The sequence below is a fragment of the Falco biarmicus genome, chromosome 1, assembly GCF_023638135.1.
Source record: "Falco biarmicus isolate bFalBia1 chromosome 1, bFalBia1.pri, whole genome shotgun sequence".
NCBI classification, from domain to species: Eukaryota; Metazoa; Chordata; class Aves; order Falconiformes; family Falconidae; genus Falco; species Falco biarmicus.
In genome coordinates, this window is record NC_079288.1 from 16,444,131 (window position 1) to 16,469,486 (window position 25,356).

At 52.2% G+C, this 25,356-nt stretch overlaps 1 protein-coding gene across 3 annotated transcripts; it reads right to left on the reverse strand.

Annotated features, from left to right (window-relative positions):
* Window positions 1–16,255: 16,255 nt before the first annotated feature.
* MRM1 (mitochondrial rRNA methyltransferase 1) lies at window positions 16,256–24,958 on the reverse strand. Of its 3 annotated transcripts, XM_056357683.1 has the most exons (5): window positions 23,897–24,956; window positions 23,362–23,455; window positions 21,324–21,444; window positions 17,131–17,250; window positions 16,256–16,994 (listed from the first exon to the last, which is right to left on the reverse strand). In XM_056357683.1, exons 1-5 carry the CDS (start codon window positions 24,685–24,687, stop codon window positions 16,945–16,947), a joined length of 1,176 nt encoding a protein of 391 aa, XP_056213658.1. In that variant the 5' UTR covers window positions 24,688–24,956; the 3' UTR covers window positions 16,256–16,944. The 3 variants fall into 3 exon arrangements, with proteins under 3 accessions (XP_056213658.1, XP_056213668.1, XP_056213666.1); XM_056357693.1 differs by lacking the exon at window positions 16,256–16,994 and having other exon boundaries at window positions 17,156–17,266; window positions 23,897–24,958; XM_056357691.1 differs by lacking the exons at window positions 16,256–16,994; window positions 17,131–17,250 and adding an exon at window positions 17,275–20,198 and having other exon boundaries at window positions 23,897–24,958.
* Window positions 24,959–25,356: the final 398 nt, after the last annotated feature.

A 25,356-nucleotide genomic window follows, 5' to 3' on the forward strand; every position in this document is an offset into this window, starting at 1 on the left:
GAAGAAACGAATGAGGAAAAGCATGCCACGAGGCGGGACTGGGACTTGGTCCAGGGGGCACCTCTGCCGGGGACAACGGCATCAGCCTGCTTGGTGCACCCTGTCCCGACGCACACGAGTGCGGGAGGAAGGAACTAACGCTGAGCAGCAAACCTGCACCTGCAGCAGGAGCGGGGCAGTGCTGGCAGCCAGCATCCCTCGCGGCATCCCTTGTGGCATCCCTCGCAGCATCCCTCGCATGGCTGGACCACCCAGACCTCTCCCTCCAGTGCAGGGGATGCTTCACCTTCACTGTTGGCGCTGCAAAGGAGAAACCACCAACATTATTTCCAAACTCTATGATAACGCTGGCTGTTTATTTCCTTAAGTGAGTTCCCGTGTTGGGAACAAACACGGACTTGCTGGTTTGCAGCAGGGGGAGGCTGCGGGTGCGCTGGGGCGCCTGGCCTGCCCAGTGTCCTCACGCTTCACCCAGCTGCCTCATAAGGAAATTATCGCACCGGAGACTTGGCCGTGGAACAGAACAGATTTTGTCAAATTGTGTTGAGATTTGTTTAAAGTGCATCTTGTAAAATCGCACATGTTCAGGGAAAGCAATCTGGGATATACTACTACCATTAATACATTCTTTTATATGACAAATAATAACGTGTGTTTATAAACATCTGTTACTGCACAAGCAAAAATAGTTCCAAAAAAAAAAGAAATCCAATATAAAATAAAATGACTTTTTAACTTTAGAAATTCAGTTGCAATCATGAGACACAATCCATTTCAGACAGTAACAGAAATTTCTTTTTTTTTTGAGTACCAGCCAAGCGCCCGACCAAACAATGAGCAGGAGCAAAAAAGATCTTTAACATGACACGTGGGAGGGGAGGGGGGAGCTCAAGGTTCCTCTCTTCTCTCTTGAGAGCTGAGCAGCGGGGAGCAGACAGCGGAGCTGGAGGTACACTGATCCTGATCCAGGCACCATTCCCACCTCTGGTGTTTTCTTTAGGAAACCAGAAGCTACGTGTTTCCAACCCAGCTGCTTTAAGAAAGAGAAAAAAGAGGAGAATCCCCTGTATTTCTGAAAGCCCAGCTTCTGTGTATACACACGTCTTCTTCTCATATATATTGCTTCAAGTAGCAAAACAAATTCCTATAACTGGGGTCCCTGTTCTACTCCTCCAGGCCAGCTAAATGATGCTGTTACACCAAACACGGCTGCAGCGTTCCCGATGGCCTCGGCTGCAATACACAATCTATACATCAGGTTTCCCAGCCCCAGCACGGTGCTGTGTGTGGCGCTGGGCACCCAGAGGGCCCCATCTGCACCCAGCCGATGGGGACACCCAGCCCAGCCTCTGCCACAGCCGCCCTGTGCCACGTGCCTGGGGACGGAGCTGGTGCCACCATCCCACGGACCTGCCCAAACGGTGCCACTGGCAGCAAGTGCCTGGGTCCCGTTTAGCCCCCTCCAAGTATGCAAAGGCAAAAAATGGATCTTTGAGATGGTTTTCTCACCCACCTCCATTCGGGCGCTGGTCTGGGCAGGTGGAGGGACCGCAGCAGCAGCACCTGTCACCCCTCCGCAGATCAGCCCCTTCATAACTAACAGAATGACCAAAAAATGTTTTTTCGCCATTTGCTCAGCGCTCTGCTGTGCCCCAGCACATTTCTTGGGGTTCCATCTGCGTCTCTCACGGGAGGGATGGGCCATCTCCAGTGGCCACAGAGGGGACAGACGGAGCTGGACCACGATGGGAGCTTCCAAACCCGGTGTGGCTGCAGCCAGCAGCTCTCACCCAGCATCCCTCAGCTGCTGCAGCCCCTCCCCAGGGGCACGGAGCCCTCACCCACCCAGCACCCATCGCCCCACCACCACCACCTTGCACAGGAAAAAGCAACGCGGGTTTCCCAGCATTCTCCCCCGTTCACTTCTGTTGCTGCTGAGCCTCCGCGCTGGGGGTTCCCCCTCCTGCTCCCCATCATTTGGTCCGTCTGGGAGACGGCAGGGCCGCAGGGCTCACCCATGGGTGCCAGGCAGGCGCACCCATGCCTAATATCAGAGCTCCACCTAGTGCTGCACAGCCCCTCCCGCCGCCAGCCCGGCGAGAGGCAAGGGGGGGAGGGGAAAAAAAAAGGGGGAAAAAAATTAAAACATATTAAAGGTGTTAATAAGCGACTTATTTAAACAGAGTATCACATATTGAACATTAATCACCTTGCAGTAAAAGTGTAATTAAGGAGTCACTCTGCCTTCTGGGGAAGGCTCGCTTGGAAGCCGAGAGAAAATGGTCTCTTTATTAACACAAATTATTTTATTTGGCTAAAGGTAATAATTCTAAGTGAGGTCAACGGGACTCGCGCACACGCGAGCGGCGCCGGGTCCCGGCCAGCGTTTCCATGGCGACTGAGCCAAGTTCATCCTCCGCGGTAATGGCTTTGCTCTCCCACCACCACTCAGGATTGTTTCCTGGGAAAAAACAGCCTTCGATCTGTCAGCAGCATCTCCTTGCTGCACCCGGCTGGGGACCGCACGGGAGAACCCCCATGGCCTTCTGAGGTCCATTTTGCAGAAGTCCCACGTTCAAAGGGTGGCGGCACCGTCCCCACCAGCCGCTCGGCACCAGGGCCCACAGCACAGCGCCCACCAGGTATTCTCTGCATGGGAATGGCATTCAACAAGCAGGACCAGCAGACAATATTTTTTTTCATATTTTCTAGCTCACGTGTAGCCTGGGACACTTATAGGACCGCGTCCATCCCAGCCCTGCGCGGCCGAGCCACGGGAATTTTCCCCCATCACCTTCCTGCAGGGGAGCGAGGGCTTTACGGAGGCTGCAGCTTCCCTGAGGAACTGCCACAAACTGCAGATCCACCAGGAAAGCCGTGCCAGGGACGTGCCCCCGGATGTTTTCCAGCAAGAAACATTTTCCTTCTCATTTTAGTGCAGCTCTAGCAAATGCGTTTGGCGTCCTAATGGGCACCAAGTCGCAGCAAGTCATTTACCTGCGAGCACTTCCAGGCTTCTACGGCACTGAGTGTTCATTACGAGCAGGGAAGAGCATATTTAAAAATATATCTAATTTCATAAAATCGAACTGTAATAAACGTGCTAGTAAAAGGCAGAGAGGGTTTGGGCTGTAAAACCCCATTTTCCCAAGCACATTCCTACGCTCAGAGAACTCATGTGTTATTCTGTCTCCCACAGATTATTGTCTGAACACAGCGGTGATTTATCTGTCTCCCATGTCATGTCATCCGTTTATGTACAGTATTATATGTAGAGTATGGCATTAACATTTTACTATTATTCTTACCTTTCAATGCAAAAAGATAAGAGTGTAAATCTGGGAGACAAGGGATGTGTCAACAGCTGAGCCAGTGCTCCCAGGCGTGGGTGCTCGTCCGCCTCCCTCCGTGCACTGAGCCTGGGTTCACCGGGGGACCATGTCCAGCCCAGTGACCACGGTGGGGACATTCCCATCACTGCACCCACCGCAGCACCCTGCAGCGGGATGGGCGAGCTCTCGGTTCCCCCCGATAAAACAAACCCCCTTAACAGGAGCATCCCTCATGCACAGAGCATCCTCCCGCGAGGTTGCAAACATAAAGCACCTCCCTGCCACGCCAGACGGAGCAACAAACAGCCTGCTCACAACTTACGGCCAGGCCCGCATAACTTATTAACACCTAGTCAAGATTAATCAAGCAGGGAAAGCTAAAGCAGGTCCCTAATTAGTTACTGATGATAACTATATTTGTCATCCTCTCCCAATTAGTCTACTGTACATTTTGGAGTTTAATTGCACCTTGTTCTTCATTTAAATGTCATCATGTGCATATATTCTCCTCGTTCTTTAGTAAATTTGAGAAAAATTTGACATTAAATATAGATTATCTTTAGATTTTCATAATTAACACAACTGAACTGTCTTCAGCCTAAATACATCTCCTTATGCTATAAATCTGGCCGCTCTCCTGGAAGCGGGTATTTCCAGGGGCACCGCAGATGTGGGTTTGCATCCCCCTGGCACTGGTGACACCGGTGGCCGTGGTCAGGACGTGGCCTCAGGGACCCCCACAGAAGGAAGAGATGGGCCAGTCTTTGGGTTTTTCCTCTCTTTAGGATTTTTTTCTTATTTTTCACAGCCAATAACATTTTGAGGAGTCTGATTTGCAAACGGTGGGTCCGATTATACCCAGGCAGATGGTGAAGGTGAGGAGACGGCGTCACCTGCTGCCAGAGCTGCCCCGGGCAGCGTGGGGACAGGCAGCCCCGCTCAGCCCCCATCCCGCATCACCCTTAGGACAAGACACGTCTGTTGCTCCACCAGGTTGCACCCAGTTCCCGCAGACCCGGATCAGAGGATATTCAATATATTGATGTACACAAAGCTCCAGCCCAGTGACCTGCGCCTCTGCATCCTGCTGCCTTTAACCCTTCAGCTGCTGCCCAGAGCTCTCTGGCAGGGCTTTGTACCTCCAGCCTCCCCTGCCACCCAGCAGAGTTGTCACCGGGGGTGGGGACGCCCAACCACATTGCCCCCTGCGCCTGGCTGTGTGCCCGTTTGCTCACCCAGTGTACCAGCACCATGGCAGCTTGAAGGGAGCAAGACCCAGGGAACGGCTGATCATCAGCTGTTCCCCGCAGGATTCAAAGCCCCATGTGAGCATGAAGCCTCTCTCCTGCCATAACCACCATACCCCAGCCCCAGGGGGGCCCTGCCACATCCCCACCCTGAGCCCCCTGCCCAGACGGGGCCAGACCCACGCCAAGCCAGCGCTGCCAGGGAGCCAGCCCAGCGCGATGGCCCAACGCACCAGGAGCTGTGGGGCGAGGGGCGATGGGACAAGCCGGGATGGGGGGCTGCCCTGCACCGCAAGCGTGCTGGCCACCACGTCCCGCGGGGTCTCGCACTGGCCGGGCTCCCCTGAGGGATGTTGGCATACTGGGACACAGCCACCCGCCGCGTACAGGCACAGGGAGCAGCTCCGCAGCCATCCTCCACTCACTGGATCCGCGGCAGAGGAGGCGACCAGCACAACCCCCCCTGCCCCCCCCAGCCCCCCATGCCTGCGGGGGCAGCCGGACACAGAGAACTGGAGGAGATACTGGTGGCCAGCAGCTCTGCCCACAGTCCCTGCCACAGCGATGCTGGCGCTGGAAACAAGTCAGGCTTCCAAAGAGGAGGGGAAGGGAAAAAGCAAAGAAGGAAGCTGTACGGTCCTACCTGTTCCCTTAGGAAGAGGCTCAGCACACAGATCATCCCTACTGCCTATGAAGTGCAGGGAAAAAACACGCATTTCCTAACTGCTCCAGGGCTCGGCGTGTCCAGCGCAGGGACGGCAGCCACTCGCTTCCCCGGGAGGAGGCTGCTGCTGCATGAGTGGACGGGGGAAGGAGAGGAGAAAGGAAAAGTGGGAAAAAAATTTTAAAAAAACCCATGAAATCAAGGAGTAGTCAAAAAGTGTATTAGAAGCAAATTTGGAAAGAAATCAATGGCATGTAATTAGATTTGATTTTTCTTCACGTTTTGTTTGGCTGAGGGTTATGTATAGACTCCCCATATAGCGGAGCAGAGAGATTAAAGCACAGGGAACAGGTGCCGGCTCACGAGCCGGTGGCCACCAAAGCATGACAGTTCCATCACTGCTGTCAGGAGGCACAGCAAAATAAACATATAAATAAATAAAGGGAAAACCATTCAGGGAGGAGATGGGCATTTGCTTATTTACTGTTTTAGCTGCTGCTCCCCCTACCTGAGCACAACAACCCCCCTGTCAGCAGGAAAGGGGCCGTGTGGGGACCAGAGCCCGACGCCAGCCCACTGCCTGGCCCTGCTTGGACCCCGGGCTAAAGCCCCCCCGATGCCATGAGGGACCCAGATGAGTCCTGGGTCACACACAGTGACAGGGATGTCCCTAAAACCATGAGCAGGGACTCCCGGTGTGTTCCTGCCAGCAGGAATGCTCCTACCCCCCCCCCCCGAGCTTCGCCAGCCCGCTCCGGCCATCGGTGCAAGCCCGGCGCGGGTGTGCACTCACTAGGAAAAGAGAAGGGAGCCCACCCGTGCTGGGTCATCCCGCACCTCCGGGCAGCGGTGCTACCCACCCATAAAACCCCAGCTGGTGCGGTTTGAGGGTTTCGCTCTCCTCTGAACTGAAGCAATCCCTACGGAGCTTGGAAAGGCAAGCCAAGCCGCCGCAGGGGCTGCAGCACAGCGTTATCCCTCAGGAAAACACTGGGAAACACGCGGCAAACCCGGACGGAGGGTGGACCTTGGCCCTCCCCACGCAGCAGCACCCAGAACAAGCTGCCTTCGCTTTACTTCCTACGGAACCTTTCCATAGCTGGAGAGCGTGACTCCACACAGCAGCATTTTTTCCAGCCAAAACTTGGGAAATGAGCACGGAAAAGAGGATGGGAACTGCTCAATGGCCTGCGTGGCCCTGTGGGAGCAAGCATGAGCCACATACATACATACACACACAGAGGCTTAGGTGCAATCTACACAGACATTATAGACATATAACTCCTGCACAGTTTTCAGTGTTGAGCTGCCAACCATCGCTCCTCGTCCTCCAAAGTTGCGAGCTATTTTTTTTTACCCTTTAACCTTGAAAATTAACCTAAAACACAGGGCTCTGTACACATGACTTACTCAAATAAATTGCATCCTTAATTATGAACACCCTCCGCTCCTCCGTGCTCCAGGCCACGCTGCCCCAGCGGACACCCCCCTCCTGATGAGTGGTTATTGAACATGCGAACAACAATCAACACTAATTAAATACTCAGCTGTTGAGAGGAGACAATGTTTATCAAAAAATGCAAGAGGAGGGGAGCACATCTTCTGTTTTCTATAATTAGTTAGCAATATTCCCCAGGCGGTCTTGGAAATCGAACTCGGGTTTGTTCACATCTGTTTGGCACAGGCAGACAAAGGCCACCGTGGCCCTGGCCCCCCCAGACCTACACGCCAGTGAAGCACGCAGGGTGCAGCACCCACACCGCGCCCCCGGCCAGCGGAGGAAGGCCACCCGCCTTCCTCATCCCCTCCGTAGGTGTCACCGATGGGGATGAGCACACCGAAACGGGAGCGAGCCACCGGGGCGGCTGTGGGCTGCAGAGGTCCAGTCTCAGGCAGTGGCATGGACTGGGGCGGGGGGGGCACCCCAGCACCCCATCCTCACGGCCCCACAGGCACGGCAGCCACCGGCACCCACGGAGGGGGGACAGCAATGGCGAGGGCACAGGGTGTCTCCACCTTCCCTCAGACCCTCTAAAAACCAAACCCCTCATTGGCAGGAAAAGCATTTTGGTGCAAAATTAGACCTTTTTTAATTCTTTACTTTAATTCTTTAGTAGTTTTCAACCAGGGAAGGGGCAGGACAAGGCCGTTAATTTCCCTCTGTCTCACATTATTACCGGCTTAAAGATCTACTCAGCGCAGAGGACAAGAGTTAAAATTTCCCTGAAGGAGGGGAAATAAGGCGATTAGCGATTGCTGGGGTTTGCATACTGGAGCCTGGGACAGCGGCAGATAAGAAAACACTCGTGTCAGAATTCGGATGGGAATAAAGACCGACAGGAACAAAACCCCTCTCCGTCACACTCCACGCTGAGGTTTATCCAAGGGCGGCTGAACAGCCCCTGTCCTGCAGACCCACACTGACGTCACCACCTTCCTACACACCACGGGTAGTACAGACAAGCCTTGTAGCGAAACCAGTGGCTAAAAAAACGACCTCAGACAATGCTCTGAAGTTACTACACTGGCAGGTGCAGTGCTGCACGAGGAGTAGTGCTGCGAGCCCTTTGTGCCCACCCCTATAGAAACTGCTAGCCCTACACTACACGCTTACAGCCACCCCTCGTAGGCATCCCCTGTGCGCAGGCACTCCTACGCCGCACATCCAGATGGACACGAGTGCCCTTCTGAAGTCTATTCCCCTACATTAATAGCTCATCTTTCCAAATACTGAACATAATTCAATATGAACAAATATTCCCCGTGCAGCATCACCCCCAGCTCGACCCCACAGCAGACGGGGCAGCCGCATCCCCCGTGCCAGGAGGATGCCCGGGTGATGCTCAGCTGCCGGTCCAGCAGGAGCACGAGCCCTGGGGACACCCCTGCTGTGGCTCCCTCCCGCTCCCCGCCAGCAGCCGTTGCTTCCCACCCTCGGCCCTGCTCGCCGCTTCGATCCGTCAATACTGGGTGCAGTCGCCGGGAAGGGCGGGCAGGGCTCCGGCCCCAGCCCCATCGATCGGCAGCAGCCGCTGGCCCCGTGGGTGCTGCACTTGTTGAGCAAGGCTGCGGTGGAAGGAAAAGAAACCCCATGTAATACACTGCTCCTCATACAAAGCCAAAGCCAAACCCAAACGTGTAGGAGCAAGCAGGGAGGCAGCAACATCCTTTAGTGTCTTGCAGAGGGTGAATAATGGCAGCAAAAGCAAATGCTGGGAGCCGGGGAGGAGCAGCGCCTGGGGACGTGAGTCTGACCTGCAGCGGGGCTGTATCGCTGCTCCTGGGCTTCATCTGTTGCACCTGACACCGCTAATGACACACAAGCTTTGGTAGGAAAATACACTGGAAAAAATAGATTAAAGTTCAGCACGTCTCGGTGCTACTGCTGGGCTCCCGGTCCTGCGTGTGTGCAGGTGACGAGGGCTTCGCCCCCTCTTGCTCTAATCATCGAGAGCACGAGCTCGCTGGGGATCAACACACTTCTCCTCTTGGCAAGTCTGAAGGTGACAATAAATAACAAATGATACTTTCACAGTGCTGTTCATCCCAGGGATCGCAAACCACAGTTATTAAGACCAGGAATTAATCCATACTGCCTCCCTACAGTACAGAGGGACCAGTACCCTGCACTCACAGACGGGACATCCCTGAGGATGGGGACGGGGGGTGGCACCGGTGCTGCGAGCCAGGACAAGCCAGGATGCTGGTGGTGCAGGAGCTGCCACCACCCCAGATGCGCTTCCCGACTCACTCGGCTCCTGGCATCAGCACTGCGGGTTTATGTAACCAGCCTCAGAAACCAGTACATTGCCCTTACACTCCACTGTGATCTACCCTAAATTCCTACAATATTTCTGGTAGTAAACAATCTCCAAGACTCATTTCTTAGAGCAGCAGCAGATGGTCAAGAGCATTTCCTGAAATTGAATATTATAATGAATTTAGGATCGAAAAAATTTACATAATAATCTGTTTTAGATTCTGATAGTGAAGAAACCTACACAGAAACTGCTTATTTTCAGCTATTTGAATTAAAGTATAAATCTTCAAGTACTTTAATTATAAACAAACTCTTTGCTATTCCAGATCCATGAAAGAAATTGAAAAATTAACTACCCGGGGAGGCTCAAGGCCACATGTCAGACTTAATTCATCGGCAAGTTTACCTCTTGTGACCCGGCGGCAGCTGGGGTGGGATGCCGAGGGGCCAAGCAGCCAACCCAACTTGGGTGTCCGAGTTGACTGGAGATCTGGCTGATCCTGTCGGGTCCCCATCAAACTGCACGGCCAGGTGACCCCACAGCAGCTCGCCTTGGACTGGAAACCTGCAGAGCTGCCCAGGGAAGGCAAGAGTTCTTGGATCAGGACAGTCTTTGAATGCACCGCTGCGGGGGTCCCAGGTTTGCACCCACAGCTGGGGATGGGTGGGTGAAATGAGAGGGGAGGGATGTGCACATGCTGCTGCATGGCACAGGTGGGATGGGACAAGCCCATGCCACCCTGGGGATGTGCTGTGCCCAGATCCTGGTGAAGGAAGGTCCTCCAGAAGAGGCGCAAAGCCCCGATCACACACAGACACTGGGGGCCAGGTCCCCCCCATGCCTCCTCCTCGCTCCCCCCACCTGCAGCACAGCCACAAGGGTGAGGCTGTGGAGCCCCTCAGGGCCACCTCCCGTGGTGGCAAAGCCAGCCCGTGCAAAGCGCATCCCCGCAGGACCCACGGTGGGCTGCGACGGACCTGCTGCGGGGGCAGCCAGGGCTCCAGCAGACACCTCCATCCTCCCGCGATTGCTGGACCACGGGAAAATTTCACTTTCCAGCCTCGTGCCAGGAGATGCAGAGGGCCTTCCCTTTTAGAAAAGCAAATATTTAGTCTAGATAAAAAACCCCGAGAGCGTTTTCCCCAGGTAATACTAGTAACTAAAATAATCACATTCACTTTGCTGGTTTAATTTTATATTTCCATTTCTACCTTATCTTTTTTCTGCAAGCATCATTAAACCACACCATAACAAAAATACATGAACTGTTATTCTTTCAAGAGAAGCCATAAACCACCTCAAAGCTTTTCAAGTTTATTCTTATCTCGTACATCTTCCTCTGGTTGGGTTGTTGTTTTTTTTTTCCTTCATGCATTTCAGAAAGGTAGTTTTCTCTAATGTTAAGAATAGTTGCATTGAAAATGAGATGCTGCCTCTGAAAAGCCCCTCTGGAGGATTAAATAAGTAAAATATAGCCAGAAAATAAACTGGAACCTCATTAAAATAATTTTGCAAGGAGAAATCCTACTTTACAATAGGTTTTCAATATCACTTAGAAAATTCTTAGAGTCATATATATATGTTCTTAATTCAGGACCTTCCATTAAAAAAGACATTACAGAGGGAACTGAAAGGCCATTTAGTACCCTTGTTTATATAAAAATGCATATTAGGCACAGATGCAATCTCCAGCAAAAGACTTGTGATACAGTTTGAATAAGCTCCGCTTTGCTGAAAGGTGCTAATGAGGGTTGGCAAAGCTGCGAAGGCACCGCCAGACACCACCACCTCATTTATTCTGCCGGGGAACGCGAGCCCTGGCGCATCGCTCCTGCGTCCCCCTCCCTTTTCTCTCCCGCTTGCCGACCCCCCTGCAGTGCCGCTGGGGAGCGGGGGGCTTGCCTGGGCTCGGCTCAGGGGGGTTTGATGGCACCAACTTGCTCCATCCTCAGCCAACAGGGATAGGGCCTGCACCAGCAGCTTGGGCTGGGGTTGCAAAACTGCCCAATTCCCCCCAGCTGCTGCTCGCGGGATGGAGCGTGTGTGCCAGGAACAATCCCACATGGAAAAGGGCTACCTCCCCGTGCTGGAACTCCCTGTCACGCATCTCTAACGTACAATGCTATCCCATACCCTGGTATCGGCATGCACAAGGACACCTGGCTGCAGCACCGGCGGGACAACCTCCATCCTGCACCGCTGCAGCATCGCTCCACCATCCGCTACTTCATCTCACCCCGGGACCCCCTCGCTCCGATCCCCCCCATCGCTCCCGTCCCCGAGCCCATGCGGCACAGCAGGGAAGGGGACATGTGCTGCAGCTCCAGCACCTGAGGGAAGGTGGGTGGCAGCGAGGGGTTCTGCGGGACGGGGGCTGCACTGGTGTGCCCAGCCAAGTCTGCAAACAGGGGGGGTCAGCCTGCAGCACCCCCACCCCAGGGAGCCTCGGCAGGATGAAGGAAAAAGCACATCCACAGCTCTCAAAAATGGGAAAAGGGATTGCGGTTTGGGGACGTGGGAAGAGGAGAGGAGGGAAAGCATCATTTTACTATTCATCGGTTCCTGCAGGAGAAGCAGGCAGCAACTGCTCCAATTAATTAAACATCAGAGTTGCACTAATGATTTATACAGACATGGAGGCTTCCGAGCCGAGACCCCCGAGCCCTTAGCAGTGCTGGTCACCCCGAGCTGCCCCACGGGGCTGAGCCTGGCCCCTCTGCCCGCTCTCCTGCGGGCACTTTGGTGCTCAGACACCTCGCCAGGACCCTGAACCCCCAGGGTTGGGCGGACTTTTTATCTTCTGTACAAACCTTTCAAAGGCAGCTTTACAAATATTACGGAAGGACATTTACACCCAACTGCAGACACTACAGCGTCCGTCCTGTGCAAGTGGCCGTCGAAAGGGAGCTGGCAGAGTCGGGGCCGCATCCGTGGGACACACAGGATGCGATGTTCGGATCTTCAGAGAAAACAGCTGAGCTACCGCTTCCCCAGCACAGGGGAAACACTGCTGAGCTGGCAGCTTCTAAAACAGGCCAGCAGGAAGAAAAAAAAATAAAAATTGGCAGGTTTAACTTTGCATCAATCCACAGTGGATTGTTACATTTTTAAAGTATATAAAACTATTGATCATAAGCAAGGCAATTACTGCCGCCCATATTTAACGCCATGCAGCAGGCGGTAAGGAGTCCTCGCTGAGCCCCCCCAGGCATTTCGCAGGAGGGGGCAGAAAACGCCGTCAGAGGGCAAAACCCCCAAGCAGAGCTCCTGGCACGTGAGCCCTCACACGGCCACGGGGCTGAGGTCTCTAAACCAGAGTCGTGGTTAAATGATGGAAATCGCCAAGATGGGAAGAGTTTTGGAGGCCCTACTTAAAGAGAAAGTAAAATACAGGCGACCCGCCCGCGCCCCCGTGTACTGACACCTATTTCACCTCCACCAGCTTCAAAACCCATCAGAAGTGCAGTGACAAGTCCCAGTCCCACTGAAAACACAAGAACTTCTCCAGCTTCCTCCAAACCTCCATCATTTTGAGTTGGGCCTTGAAATAGCTGCAATAATCCTGAGACTGAAGCCCAAGGGAGGTTAAAGCATCTTCCCTTGAAGCAAAATCACCCCTTACCCCCCCGGTGAGACCCCCCCAGCCCCCGAGCACGGTATCGGTGCAGAACCCGAGCGTGCAGGCGTTACGCACAGCACAGCCGCTGCAGAAACATCTCGGCAGTGACCAAACCTGATCATACACAATATTTGGGTGGCAAGTTTTGTAGAGAATAAATATCACACTTCAATTTCATGGCAACTTAGGGGGGTTTACTGGCAAATACCATGGCTTTTACATGGTTCTACCAATTACCGAGCAATTACATGTAACCTAGATCTGGAGGACATACAGCAGTGATATAATGTATTCCTCTCTCTGTTAAAAAGAAGGCGACAGTTAATAGAAAACTCTTTTTTTTAAATTATAAACCCCTCCACAATATTCCTGTGTGACATTATTAAAACTCCACATCAATATCAAACCCAAAGCAAAGACTGCCATCCCATTAACACATCAGTTGTGGGATGATCAATAAAAATTTACTTTAAACTGCACCATATGTCGCTCCCCACAAAGTTTTATTATTCAGATTCATCAGTTTGTACCTCAACCCCCATGCAATTAAATCCCATTTAGCAGCACTGACCTTCTGATTTGAACTTGTCATTCCTACAGCTGGTTTGGAGTTTAACAGCACTTTTAAATAATGAAAACAAAATGTCTGTGAATTAATGGTGGGGTATGGGGAGCCCTCCACCGGGAAAGCCCTCCTGCACTGCTGCCGGCGGCACAGCTCCTGTGCCGGAACAGGGAGAGAGAGAGAAAAAAAAAAAAAAAAAAAAAAAAGGAAAAAAAAAAGTGCCAGCACATTTTAACATGTTGTAGCATATTTGTAAACATCGTTAATCACGGATTAGCAGATGGTACTGTTAATTGCACCTGTGGAAGTAACAAGACCTCAAGGTTGATTACATTTACAAACTCAGATTGTGGCTGTGGCGCGGTGGAGGATTCCCCACCACCGGCGAGGAAGGTGCCTCTTGGGTGGCATTTCCAGCACCGGCTACTCCCGCCCCAGCCCAGCATCCCCCCCCCCCGCTGTTCCCTTCAGCCATGGTACCACCTCGAGCTTTGCAAAGACAAAGGTGTTCTCTGTCCCAAAGCCTTTCCAGCTTCAGGAAACCTCCCTGGGACCCAGTGATGGATTTGATGGATTACGATTTTTTCGGTCGTCTTGATGATCTGTGCACAAAAGTGAAACCTGGGGCATGCGCTGAGCTTCTCTTGCAACCAGTTCTCCCTGGAGTTGATTCTGGGAGGTGAAAAAATTTGTGTTCGCCCCGGTTTTGAGGATAAAAAAGCCAAGGCACGAAGCGTGTCTTCTGAACCAAGGAAGACAAATATTTTGTCACTGTGCTTAGAGACACTTTGATTATTGAGAAATCATTTTGGAAGGGCAATTAGTAAATTTTAAAATCAATTTGGTAAATAAGCCTCCAAAAGGAATCCATGACAAGCAGCAGGGAGGGAAGAATTGACTTTCAAACTACACACACACACACACTTTATTCATATCTAAACATCAAAGAGACTGTATGTACAAACAGAAGTAATCAGGAAGCATGTTTTGATCTTGCTGATGAACACAAAAAAATGACAATTAATGTCCTCCTTTATGATTTAAAGCTGGGAGTTTTCTTACAGTTACATTACAGGGACGATTATAGTCAAGCTTAAGGCTAAAAATAATGAAAGACTATAAAAACTACATTTTAACATTTAAAAATATCCAGGAAATTAACTGGAGAAGCAGGCAATGATCCAATTAATGGAACTCATTTATTAGATCCGGGGCAAATAGCACAGCACAAAGCTCCATCTCCAAAGGTGCAAGTGTGCAGAGGTCCCCATGTTCCTTGCGGGTCTCAGCCCAGAGCAGGATGGAGCTGGGGCAAAGGAAAAAGCATTGGCCACGGCAGATACATTGGCCATGGCAGATACATCTGGCTGATAGCGGAGCAGAATCCCAGTGAAACAAATCTGGGCCAAAACTTCCACCAAGGGAAACAGGCTGAACGTGAACAGCAGAGCTGTCTGGAGTGGGATCTACTGTGCTCACAGAAGACTGTGTTGCAGCTCTCAAGCACAAAAATCTGAGCTGCAGCCCTAGTTAAGCGCTCAAACTCCTGTCTCTTAAAACTCAAGCCTCACGCAACTCCCAGTAAGCCTTGTCCGATACTTCAGTGCCAAATCAAGGTGCTCTGGGGATGCAGCAGCTGCAAGGGGAAATCTGTAGGGGAGTTGCAATGGCTGCTGGAGCAATGGACAAGTAACTGCGGGAACTTTGACCTACTTCACCCAACCTGTCGGCAGCGCTGCTGCAGGCACTGAGGTTTCAAAGCTTTTTGGGTGCCTTCCAGGAGTAAAGTAGCTGTTCTGTCGTTACTCACTTGCGTCCTCATTAGAGGGGGTGAGCCAGCATGGTCAAGCACAGTCTGATGGTGCCCGGCTTTCCCAAACACACACAAAGCCAGTGAAGCATCTCCTCTGTTAAGGTACTGCTTAAATAAATAAACAAATAAAAGCAAAAAGGAGAAAGTGCACTTCCTATGATATCAGAAATATATATACTTACCTACAGGTCAAGAATAAAGAAATGGTTTTAGCCTCATCCCTGCTGCTTGGAAGGAAGGATTCAGTTAGCCCCAAGTGATGAATCTTTCCTGAGAAAAATGAGGAAATCTGAGCCACGGGCACCCTCTGCTGGGGCACCCACAGCTGCTGCAGCACAGGGCTGGCCTACAGCCTCCCTGGCCCGGAGCCCTTTTATTTCATCATTTAAAAAAAAAACAACCAAGCAAACCACCAGACCAAACCCACATGCAGCCCACACAACGCAAGAGCTGTCGCCCCTGTCATGCACCCGCTCACCGTCACTCTGCGACCAGCTCGCACGACGGCTGTCGTTTCGGAGGGATCTGGGGTTTGTCCTTTTCCACCGGAGTGGGTGAAGGGGCAGACACAGCCCAAGATGCACGCCACCGTGCCAGGCACCCTTCTCCACCGCAGCCACAGAAGTGAGCACATGACACCTTTCAAGAGCTCTGTGTCCCATCCTGTCCCCCATCCCTGGCACCTGGGGTGTCCCCAGCCCCATAGCCACCCACGGCTGCAGCACCCACCGGCCAGGTCCTCCCAGGGATGCATGGGAAAATCCTCCACATCCACAGACCAGTTTACAGACTTCATTTAGCTCAAAGGAAAGTCCTAATTAGTCACTCTGAGTGATTTACTTGTTCATTTGGAAGGGGGGGGAGGGGGGAGACTAAGCTGAATTGTTTGAAATTATCCCTAAAGGGCACTGTAAATTAAGTGTTAATGAGGAATCCTGTGCAAAGGGCCACAGTAGCTAAATAAAATAATTAAGGTGCTAAGTGATAACATTCATTTGGTTCTCAATAATTTAGCCAGCCTGGTTTTCAACCAGGGTATTTGCAAACGAAGCCACCCTCACCCTAGCCCCATGCCATCAGCGGAACCGTGCAGCTGGGGCAGCTCAGCATCCAGTAGGATCAGGCCCACCAAGGAAAGGAAACTTCTCCAGAAGAGAACAAGCTCCTGATTCCTCTTACTACCTGAAAGAAGTGCTCTGTTCCACTAATCACACCCCGGATTTATATATGACACAAAAAGGATTGATTCAAGTCTACTACCAATCTTTACAGAGGCTTTATTTCAATGGGCTGCATTTATCCCCACTACAGCTGTTTCCTAACAGCTCGTGTCCATCTTTCGGCAGCGCTGCAGATCTGCTTTACAACCAAGTACAACTTGGTGTGTTTACAGACATTCAAGCAGCAATATCGAACAGAGAAACCGCCTCATCATGAAGAAATTGCTACCAAGTTGTCCCAAATCACACCTGGCTCTCGCCTGCACCCTCTCAGCTGCTAGGGGGGCGGTGGGCTCAGGCAGGGGGCACAGGGTGGGCACAGCTGCTCTCAGCCCACATTCTCTCCACAGCACAGGTGACATACAAAGTCCCCTGTGCAACAAGCACGAAGCTCGCAGCCATCACAGTGAGTACGGAACGGCAAGAACGAAGTACACGGCTGGCTGCTTTGAAAACCCAGCTTTGTCTGCCTTCCTTACAGCCGCTCCTCCCAGGTGCCAGTGGCAGGTGTCACTCAGTACGTGCAGGTGTCTGACTTCAGCATTAAGCCAGGAGGGTTCTGGTGGTATGGTGCAGCAGCCAAGACACAGCTCGCATCAACGGGACACCCCCCCGTAACTTGCAGTGACGGCGAAGACCCTGGAAAGAGCACTTCCATATCCGCACCAACAGAGCACAGCCACGGAACACCGAGCAGCGTCCCCCGCCAAACAAAAAACATTTTCAATCACTATGCCTCAGCTTTTGGCTGCAGATGGAGTGCAGGAGAATACCTGTAGGAAAGTAAAACTAACTAACTAAAGAAAATCTTTTTTAAACCACAAGAAAATCATTCTGCGGGCCTGGATATTTGATTTTTAAATACAGAAATTTGGACAATGATGCCTCCGTGCTCAGAACTGTTCTTACCAGTAGCAACAGAGACATTCAGTGACTCGATCCCAGGGTGAAGCACTCTGCCAGGGGGTATGGCCAGCATCCGATGGCACAAGAGCTGCGTCTCTAGGGAAAGCCCATCACCTTCACTACCTGCAGAAGAAAGGCACTACTCAGGTCAGCTCACAGCTGGTGCCACGTCCCTTTTCCCCCCTCCCGAGTACAGTTCCTGCTAATGCTCTATCACAACTACACCTTTGCCCCTAAGTCCACCAGAAACTTCACCAGCTCCCATCAGCAACAGCCAAGAACTACCAGAGGCAAGATGGGCACCTTACCTGCCTTCCCTTCCTGGCCCACTCCAGCCTCCCTGGACCTGTTCTTAAGTATCTGAAGTGGTTTTGAGAAATACCTGTGCAACATGCCTGCACGCACAGCGTAAAGCACAGAGCCTGGTAATGTGACTGCAAAGCTCCCCTCTGCACGCAGCCACCGTGCCTGCAGATGGCTGACCACGTACACGGGTTGCTGCCAGAGGGACAAGGCAGACGAGAGGCCACAGGCCTGATCTGGTCCAGCAAACCCCACATCCCTATTGATAGTGACGGGTTCAGCCTTTTCAGCGCACAGTACCACCATCTGGGTGCAACTTGTGAATGCAGACAGTTTAACCAGAGGCTTCAATTGATTAGTTGTTAAACCATCCAACAGCCCTGATATGTTTGGGCTGATACACTGGTGAAACAGAGTTGAAATCTATCCCAGGTCATTAGTAGTTGTTTGACTCACACTGTCACAAAGGGAAATGGAAAGGGAGAGGCTTTAAACAATCCTGTGCGCAGACAAGTGAAAATGCAGAAGACCACAGACCTCCCAGCCCACTCGGCTCCCCAATGAATTCTTCCACATTCATTATTTAGAGCTACACAGACAGCTACATGGCTGCAGGAACAGTCAGCTCATTTTGAAGACGTGCTCACCCTCTCACAAAACAGGCTGAGCACGCTGGAAGCCACACGATCCCCTCCCACAGCCATAGCCCAACCCCAGCTGAACACCAGACTCATCCTGGGACGGCACTGCCGGGGCACACGCTGCCTGCCAGGGCTTCTGTGCCTCTGTCTGCCTAACCAGCGCTGTCACCAAGGCCTCGCTCAGCTCACGTAGATTTAGAGACATGAAGTTTAAAGGATGCTTTTAGGCACTTCCTATGCCACTGGAGACTCACTCCTCTATAAGGAGCTCCTTGCTGGGTTGAGTTGCCACAAAATTCTTCCCCCAATGTCTACGTATAGCACCTCCCCAGCAGGTCCCTCAGCACTGATCTGCATGACACCCCTCTGCCCGCACAGGGTAGCAAAGTGTTCTTATCCCATTTCACAGGCTGGAAGCTGAAGCCCAGTCTCATATTTTGCTGCTCTGATCTAACTGGCAAGATGCATTTCGGGTAAGGAAAAGAATGCCTTGGGTAATGGATCTTGCATCACCTTCCCACATGAAATAAGCCATACAGGCAAAAATATCCTTTGGCTGGGGTAAATGAACCTTCAGAAAACCAAAATCACATCCTAACCATTATTTTCCTTCTTCTGTAAGCCAGCAGTGCAGACGAGGCCTGGGTGAGTTGTCCAAGGTCATGGGGGAAGCCCGAGTGACACAAGGAATTGAAGCCAGGCCTCCCACAGCCCAGCCTGCCTCTTCATCGCTAGACTGTGGCTCTCTAAGGATGCTTCAAGAAATAATTAAAAATAAAAATTATTATATATATATTTAAAATCCTACTTTTTCCTGATTCAACACAGAAAAGTTTTACAACTTACAGTCATATTTGCCTCCTGAGCCTCTCAAACCACGTTCTCATGGGACTCTCCAACTGGGACAGCAGCTATTGCCAGAGGCGTGACAGCTCCTGGAGCAATCCTTTCCTCTCCCTGATAAGGGTCTTACGATTCCTAATAAAGGCAGCAATTTTGCTTCCAGCTTTTACAAAGCTTTTTATGGCTCTGGCTGCTTAAAATAATTAGGAACCATAAATTCAGGGCAGAAAGACTTGCACACTGTGACAAGAGGGAGGGAGCACTGACTGAATCAGATTAAATCCTAGTTTATACTGGTGAACCAAACATTTCCCACTTCAGATTTCTGACTTCCATCTCTTAGCTTTGTCCCTCACTGACAGGCCTCAAAGACCAGAGTTAGAGCTTGGCTGAAATGACAGAACAGGTTTCCTGTCCCATTTACAATTTACAGCACCTTAACAACTGCAGGCTCCAGTGCAAGAAATTCAAATCCAGGCAGAAGCATCCACGCTGGCAGTTCAAGAGAAATATGCAAAACGAGCATCTCCATAAAACCAACAATTCCGTGAACAGCCTTAAACCCCAAGCTAAAGACCGAAGGAGTAAAAAGAACAAATTACCCAGAAACTCTTCTTACTCAGCCATCTAAGTGCTCCCAATCTGTTCCTGTTCGCAAAGGCTCCCAGTCTTCAGGGCAGCCAGCCTGCCTGTCACCTTTGGCAATGACTCCAGTGCAGACAACATTAAACTGGACTGTCCAAATCACTCCCTGCCAAGGCAGCGAAGATGCCAGGAGGGTGAATTCAAGTCTGCAAATGCTTAACTTACAAGACAATCTGTGCAATGCTAGGAAACTCACTACCATGCTAAATTATCTCTGCTGCTCGCTGTAGCTGCAGGTACACTACATATTCAGATCTAGGATGTTTCTTCAAACAACCTCAGCATCAGACGACTGTAATGTTCAATTTTCTTTTCAGCAAAGAGTTAGTGCTCAGCAGAGAGTTGAAATCATTACTGCTGCAAGGTCCGGGAGCTCTCCTCATGCATCTACCAATCAGCCTCCAATCTCCCTTGACAAAAGGATATTTGGACTTTTTCCTGGAGAAATCTCTCATAATTCAAGGTAACGACACCACTGCCACTTTCACCCCCTTCCTTTCTCCTGGTGTTGTCGTTGTTTCTGCGATGCATTTCTTTGTGGTCCATCAGCAGCACTGCCAGCCTCCCTACTCCCTTTATAATATAGCTCCACACATCTTGTAGAGATGCCAGATTTGCGGTGTTGTCTTGTCAGTATTTCTAGGAGTTCAATAAACATTTTAATTAAAGGAATGTCTTCTGAGCCAAGAAAACCGCAGCACGGGGCAGGATTACAGCCCCTTGATGGCTCATCGCCAGCATGACACTACTTCCAAGTGTAAAAGCTCAAACCAGCTCTCGTGTCTGCCAGGTGACACAAAGGGGGGGGGCGACACCATGGCCACACAAGGGTGCCTAGAGCAGCACTCCTGGATGAATTTCTTTCTCTAGCTGTCACGATGCCACTGCTCCCTTCACTTCACACTTCTGGGAGGCTGCACAGCCCCATACTCTACCTACGAAAGACAGCATTCTTTGCCAGTATCCTCTGCACAAAGGGGGCAGAAGCAGAGGGCTGTGCAGGAATTGCCCAGTCTAGGTGCTCAGGAAAGTGGCACCCATTGCTCAGACAGCGCACAGCTCTGGCAGGGAGCAGGTTACACTCACTCCTCCAGCTGGTACTGCAGGAGCCAACAGCTCCTGCCTTCTCCTAGGCATACAAAAGCAGCCACTGCCTGGTCTCCATGGTGGTTTCTGTGCCACGAAGCCCAACTTTGAGTTCAGACCATCCCAGCAACAGCTCCTCATGCTTCTTTCCAGACCTGAGCACAGCGATATATTCCTGTTTTTTTAAGCGGAAACACAACAGAGCAAAGACATGGCACAGCTCACCATTACAGCCTCAGCCAAGCAAGCGCAAACCCGTTCCTTCTAGGTGTCTCACTCAGGTTTGTGGTTTGCCAACACAAAAAATCCAGGTTCAGGGCTCTTCAGGACAGGATTAAAAGCGCCCCAGAACACAACACAGAACAACACACTGTTGGCTACCCTGACCCAGATCTGTCCTGCCACTGGAAACTGTCACCTAGACCCTCTGCAGCTACTAAACTCCCTGTTCACCTACACAAACTGGCCTGTCCTTGCAGTTCCTACTGGGAGGCTTGTCAGCTCCTGGTTTCATTTGCAGCCAGCTCATTCTAATACTTCTTGCTCAGTTTGTCCTGTCCAGACCAAACTGTGATGTAATGTAGCAGGCCTGCAATTAGCTTTGGAGTGAAACATCCCCCTGATCAGTCCCTCATACGTGCACCTCCACCAAGCCCAAAGCTCTTTAAATTGAAATACCTATTACTATAATAATGGGTTTATTCCACCGGAATTCCAAGCAGCTGATGACAGGAACGTTTTCCACCTCCTCAGGCTTGCTGACCGTTCCCACAACTTCCCAGCCTTCTGCAGTTTTAGCCTAGAAAGGGAAAGGGAACAAGCGTTAAAAACTTGCCTACTTTTCAAGCTTAAAAAGAAATTAAGTCATGTATGCAAACACCCATTTTTTTATTTGGTTTTTTGTTTTGTTTTGTGGGGTTTTTTTTACATTTTCAGTTAGGTTAACTGGCTTTTCTAGTTTTTTGGCATCCCTTGAATTTTTACCACCAAAGTCCTCCCTGTACCAGCACACAAAGCTTGATTTAAGGGGGGGAAAAAAAAAAAAAAAGGAAAAAAAAAGTAATTTCCCTTCTGCTTTTTATTCTAGTTCAGCAAGCAAACAAACAGCAACTGAAAAGCCTTTTTTTTTGCCCATACAACAGTTCTAGGAAGGTTTTTGCCAGGAAAGCATACAAAAAGAGTAGCGTTAAACAAATTAGCATAAGGATAATCCATGGAGCAACGCAGTGGAAGTTCTCAAGTGCAGGCTCAGCCATCAGAAGCCCACAGTAACGTTTTCAAACACAAGTGCACATTTTCAAACTCAGATGCCAAAAATCAGCTCATATAAAAGGCAGGGCACTCAGCACTCAGTGCCTCACATAATCAAAGAACCAGCCTTCCCTTCCACACCCTAGTAAAAAGAGCCTTAATTATTTGTCTTGGAAAGCCATTTTAACAATAAAAGAGCCGCTGCTTCTTGCCAGCTTCATTTCCTGTGAAACTGGCACTTTTTACATTATGTTATATCAAATTTACACCAGCCAGGCAATGCCAAGGGTTAGGCCAGTGAATCTGGGTCCAATTAAATGAACTGCTGCAATGGCTGAAAATGTTAATAATTCAAGCTTTACAGTAACAAAGTGATTCATCCAGCTGTTTCAATTAGATATCAATGTATTTTATGTATCTTTCATTTCACCATCATCCAGAGCTCCACCTGCCACAGACCTACTGTACAGATGGGCAAGGGTTTTCTAGCACCAAGTGAAGAGTCCAGGCTTACCTCTGCTCATGAGGCCTCTTGCGGTCACACCAGACTGTGACGAGCTCTTCCTAAACGGGACACTGGCACACAGTGACCCTGGGAGCGCAGGCTGGGTGCCTCTGCTTCCCTGAGGATCTGCAGCCTCTGCCCTCCCTGGGCTGAACCCTCCAACTCCACTGCTCCCCCCAGTCTGGGGGATCCCACATGAACAGGGGAGGGCAGATGAGAACCTGCAGCTCCTCGCTCTGCACACACACGATATTCAGATGGTCCTTAGCCCAGCCAGGGCACAGGGGACCTCCATGAGGAGTCAGGGCAATCACACGGTGCTATCACAGGGCTGACACACTCTGCCGATTCAAAGCAACACCCATGGGTTTGTTTCAGTTTAAATCACGTTTTCCCACGTGCATTCCCCTTCCTTTTGCAGCGTGTTTCTTCAAAGGGCCCTATCTCACCTCACCACACAAGTACAGTGTAAAAATATTCCCTGCAGCTCGCACCAGCCCCGGTTTCGCCTCTCTCCCCTGCTCCAAAGGCTGCCCAATACTGCCATCATGTGCTTGGGTCCCAGGACGCTGCCTCCGCCACACGCCAGGCAAGAGCTGCCGCAGGCAGCAGCGCTACCCCACGGGTCCCCATGTTAGCGAGCTCGCATCCTGAGCATGTTAGCGAGCTCGCATCCTGAGTACGGGAGATAGATAAAGCATTGCCCAGCTACTGCCACCTTCCAGAAAATGACCCACAACTCAGACCTGTTCCCCCACCCGATGGAATGGGACTGGGGGTGCATGCCTGTCAGCGGTGGTCCAACAGCACAGACCACCGGCAGCAAACAGGACTGCAGAGAGGGAGCACAGGACACTGGAAATAACTCGAGTCCTCTTCCTGTACCTCCTCTCTGTTCAATACATGCAATAATTGAGGTTTCTTGAAAGGAAAGGGGAAAAAAACCGTGGAACATTCTACCTTCAAAAAGCTCCGGAGATCATCTGTGCTGTAGACGTCGAAGACTTCCATAGTTCCAGAGCTAGCTTTGCTCACTGTCGGAGTCAAAGGGCAGCTGCAAGGAAAAAAGAAAGGAAAAGTGTCATGTGAGAGCAAAAAAAGAAATCCGGGAGACTTTTATTTCTGTGTTTCCTTCTCCTGCCTCTGCAACACAATTCCAACTAGTCCACTAAAGATCTCGCTGCTACACAGATACATTTTCCTATGGAGAATAGGAGGGCTGAGAAATTAGCGCAGGAAATAGGTTACAGCAGTTTTGTGCACAGATGGGTAACTGAAACACAAAATGTGTTAAACCAGAAAGTACCCAGGGAGGCTCCTTACTAGCCTGGAACACCACATCCCTGCAGCCTCCCTGCGGAGCGCAACGCAAAGCAGCAGCTGCCCAAGTTCAGCCCTCTGAAGAAGCTACCGAGCAATGCAGGCTAGAAACCTCTTTGGGAGCCAGCAGGAAAAGCAAGCAAAAAGCTTAAGGCGCAGATAACCAACCTCGTACCTGTTCTTCTGGCTTGCCACCACTCTGTCCACCCCCAAGAAGTACGCAGAGCGCAGCAGTGCCCCCAGGTTCATGGGATCCTTGATCTGCTCCAACACCAGCCAAATCAGCTGTCGGTTCGGACTCTCTTCATCCCCCAAATCAGGCTTCTCAACTTCCTCCAAACTCTTGAAATGGAGAGGGGTGGCCTCCAAACAGACGCCCTGGTGGACCCGACCTCTGCAAAGAGCATCCAGCTCTCGCCTGGTGACGTGGTGCACAGGGACTCCCCGGGCCGTGGCCTGAAGGACAAACTCGCTCATAACGAGCCGCCGAGAGCCGCTGCTCTGCTTGAGGAACAACCTGAACAGATCCCTCCTCGACTGGGAGAGGGCCAGGGAACACGGCGCGATCCCGAATAAGATCTCTGAGCCTTTAGTCCTCTCGACGGACAGAGGCTGTTGCTTCAGCCTCCTCCTCGCCTTGGAGAAGTCACCCCCCGACCAGCCCCACCGCTCCCGGCTGGCTGCCGCGGGCCTGCCCCTTCGCTCCTCGGCCTTGTGCCACGGGCGGCCCACGCGGGGGGCCCCGGAGCCAGCCGCCGCTCCGGAGACCGCCGGGAGGGCTGGCGGGGGCGGCCGGCCTGTCCCGCCGGGGGGCGGCCCCTCCTCAGGCCCACCCGCGGCTGGCGCTGCCCGGGGCGACGGCTGCTCCCGCGTGGAGCAACACCTCAGCGCTGCCCACCGCGGCCGGCAGACGGCGAGGGGCAGCCCCGCGGCCCACCGGGCGCTGTGCTTCAGCACCTGCTCCATCGGAGCCCCGAAGGCCTTTCCAGCGGGGCAGGGCCTGCGCGGCCTCAGACGGCGGCGGAGCCGACAGGAGGCAGCGCCGCACCGCACCGCGGGCACGGGGCCCTGCCCGGGGGGAAGACACAGAGCTCGGCCCCACAGGCAGCCCGGCCGCAAAACGGGGGCGACGGCAGGGGGCGGGCACGCGAGGGGGCGGGCGGAGGGGCGCCCCTGCACGGCGGCTGCCGGTGGCGGCGGACACGCGTCAGCCCGGCCCCCGCCCCTACCGCCCGCGCGCGCCGCACCACTTCCGGGTGGGCACGCGGCCGCAGCAGCCGGGGGATGTTCCGCCCCGCCCGGCAGCGCCGCCTGGCGGTGGGCGGGGGCGCAGCCGGGCCCCGGCCGCTCCCTCCGGCCCCTGACAGAGCGCGGCCCCTCACCGGCCCCAGCTCCCAGCCAGACCCGCAGCCGTGAGGCAGGAGGGCAGCGCAGTCCCCTCACCCTTAGGCCCAGCCGGGTCACCCCGTGGGGCGAGGGCAGGGCTGGTGCTGCCCCCGAGCCTGAGGGGAGCCGACCCCCGTGGCCTGCACTGACAGGGCCTTAATTAACCAGAAAATCGGAACCGCTTCATTAGGGCATCCCAGCCTTGGTGAGGTGAGGGGCAGCATCCCACAGGCCCCAGGCCAAACAACC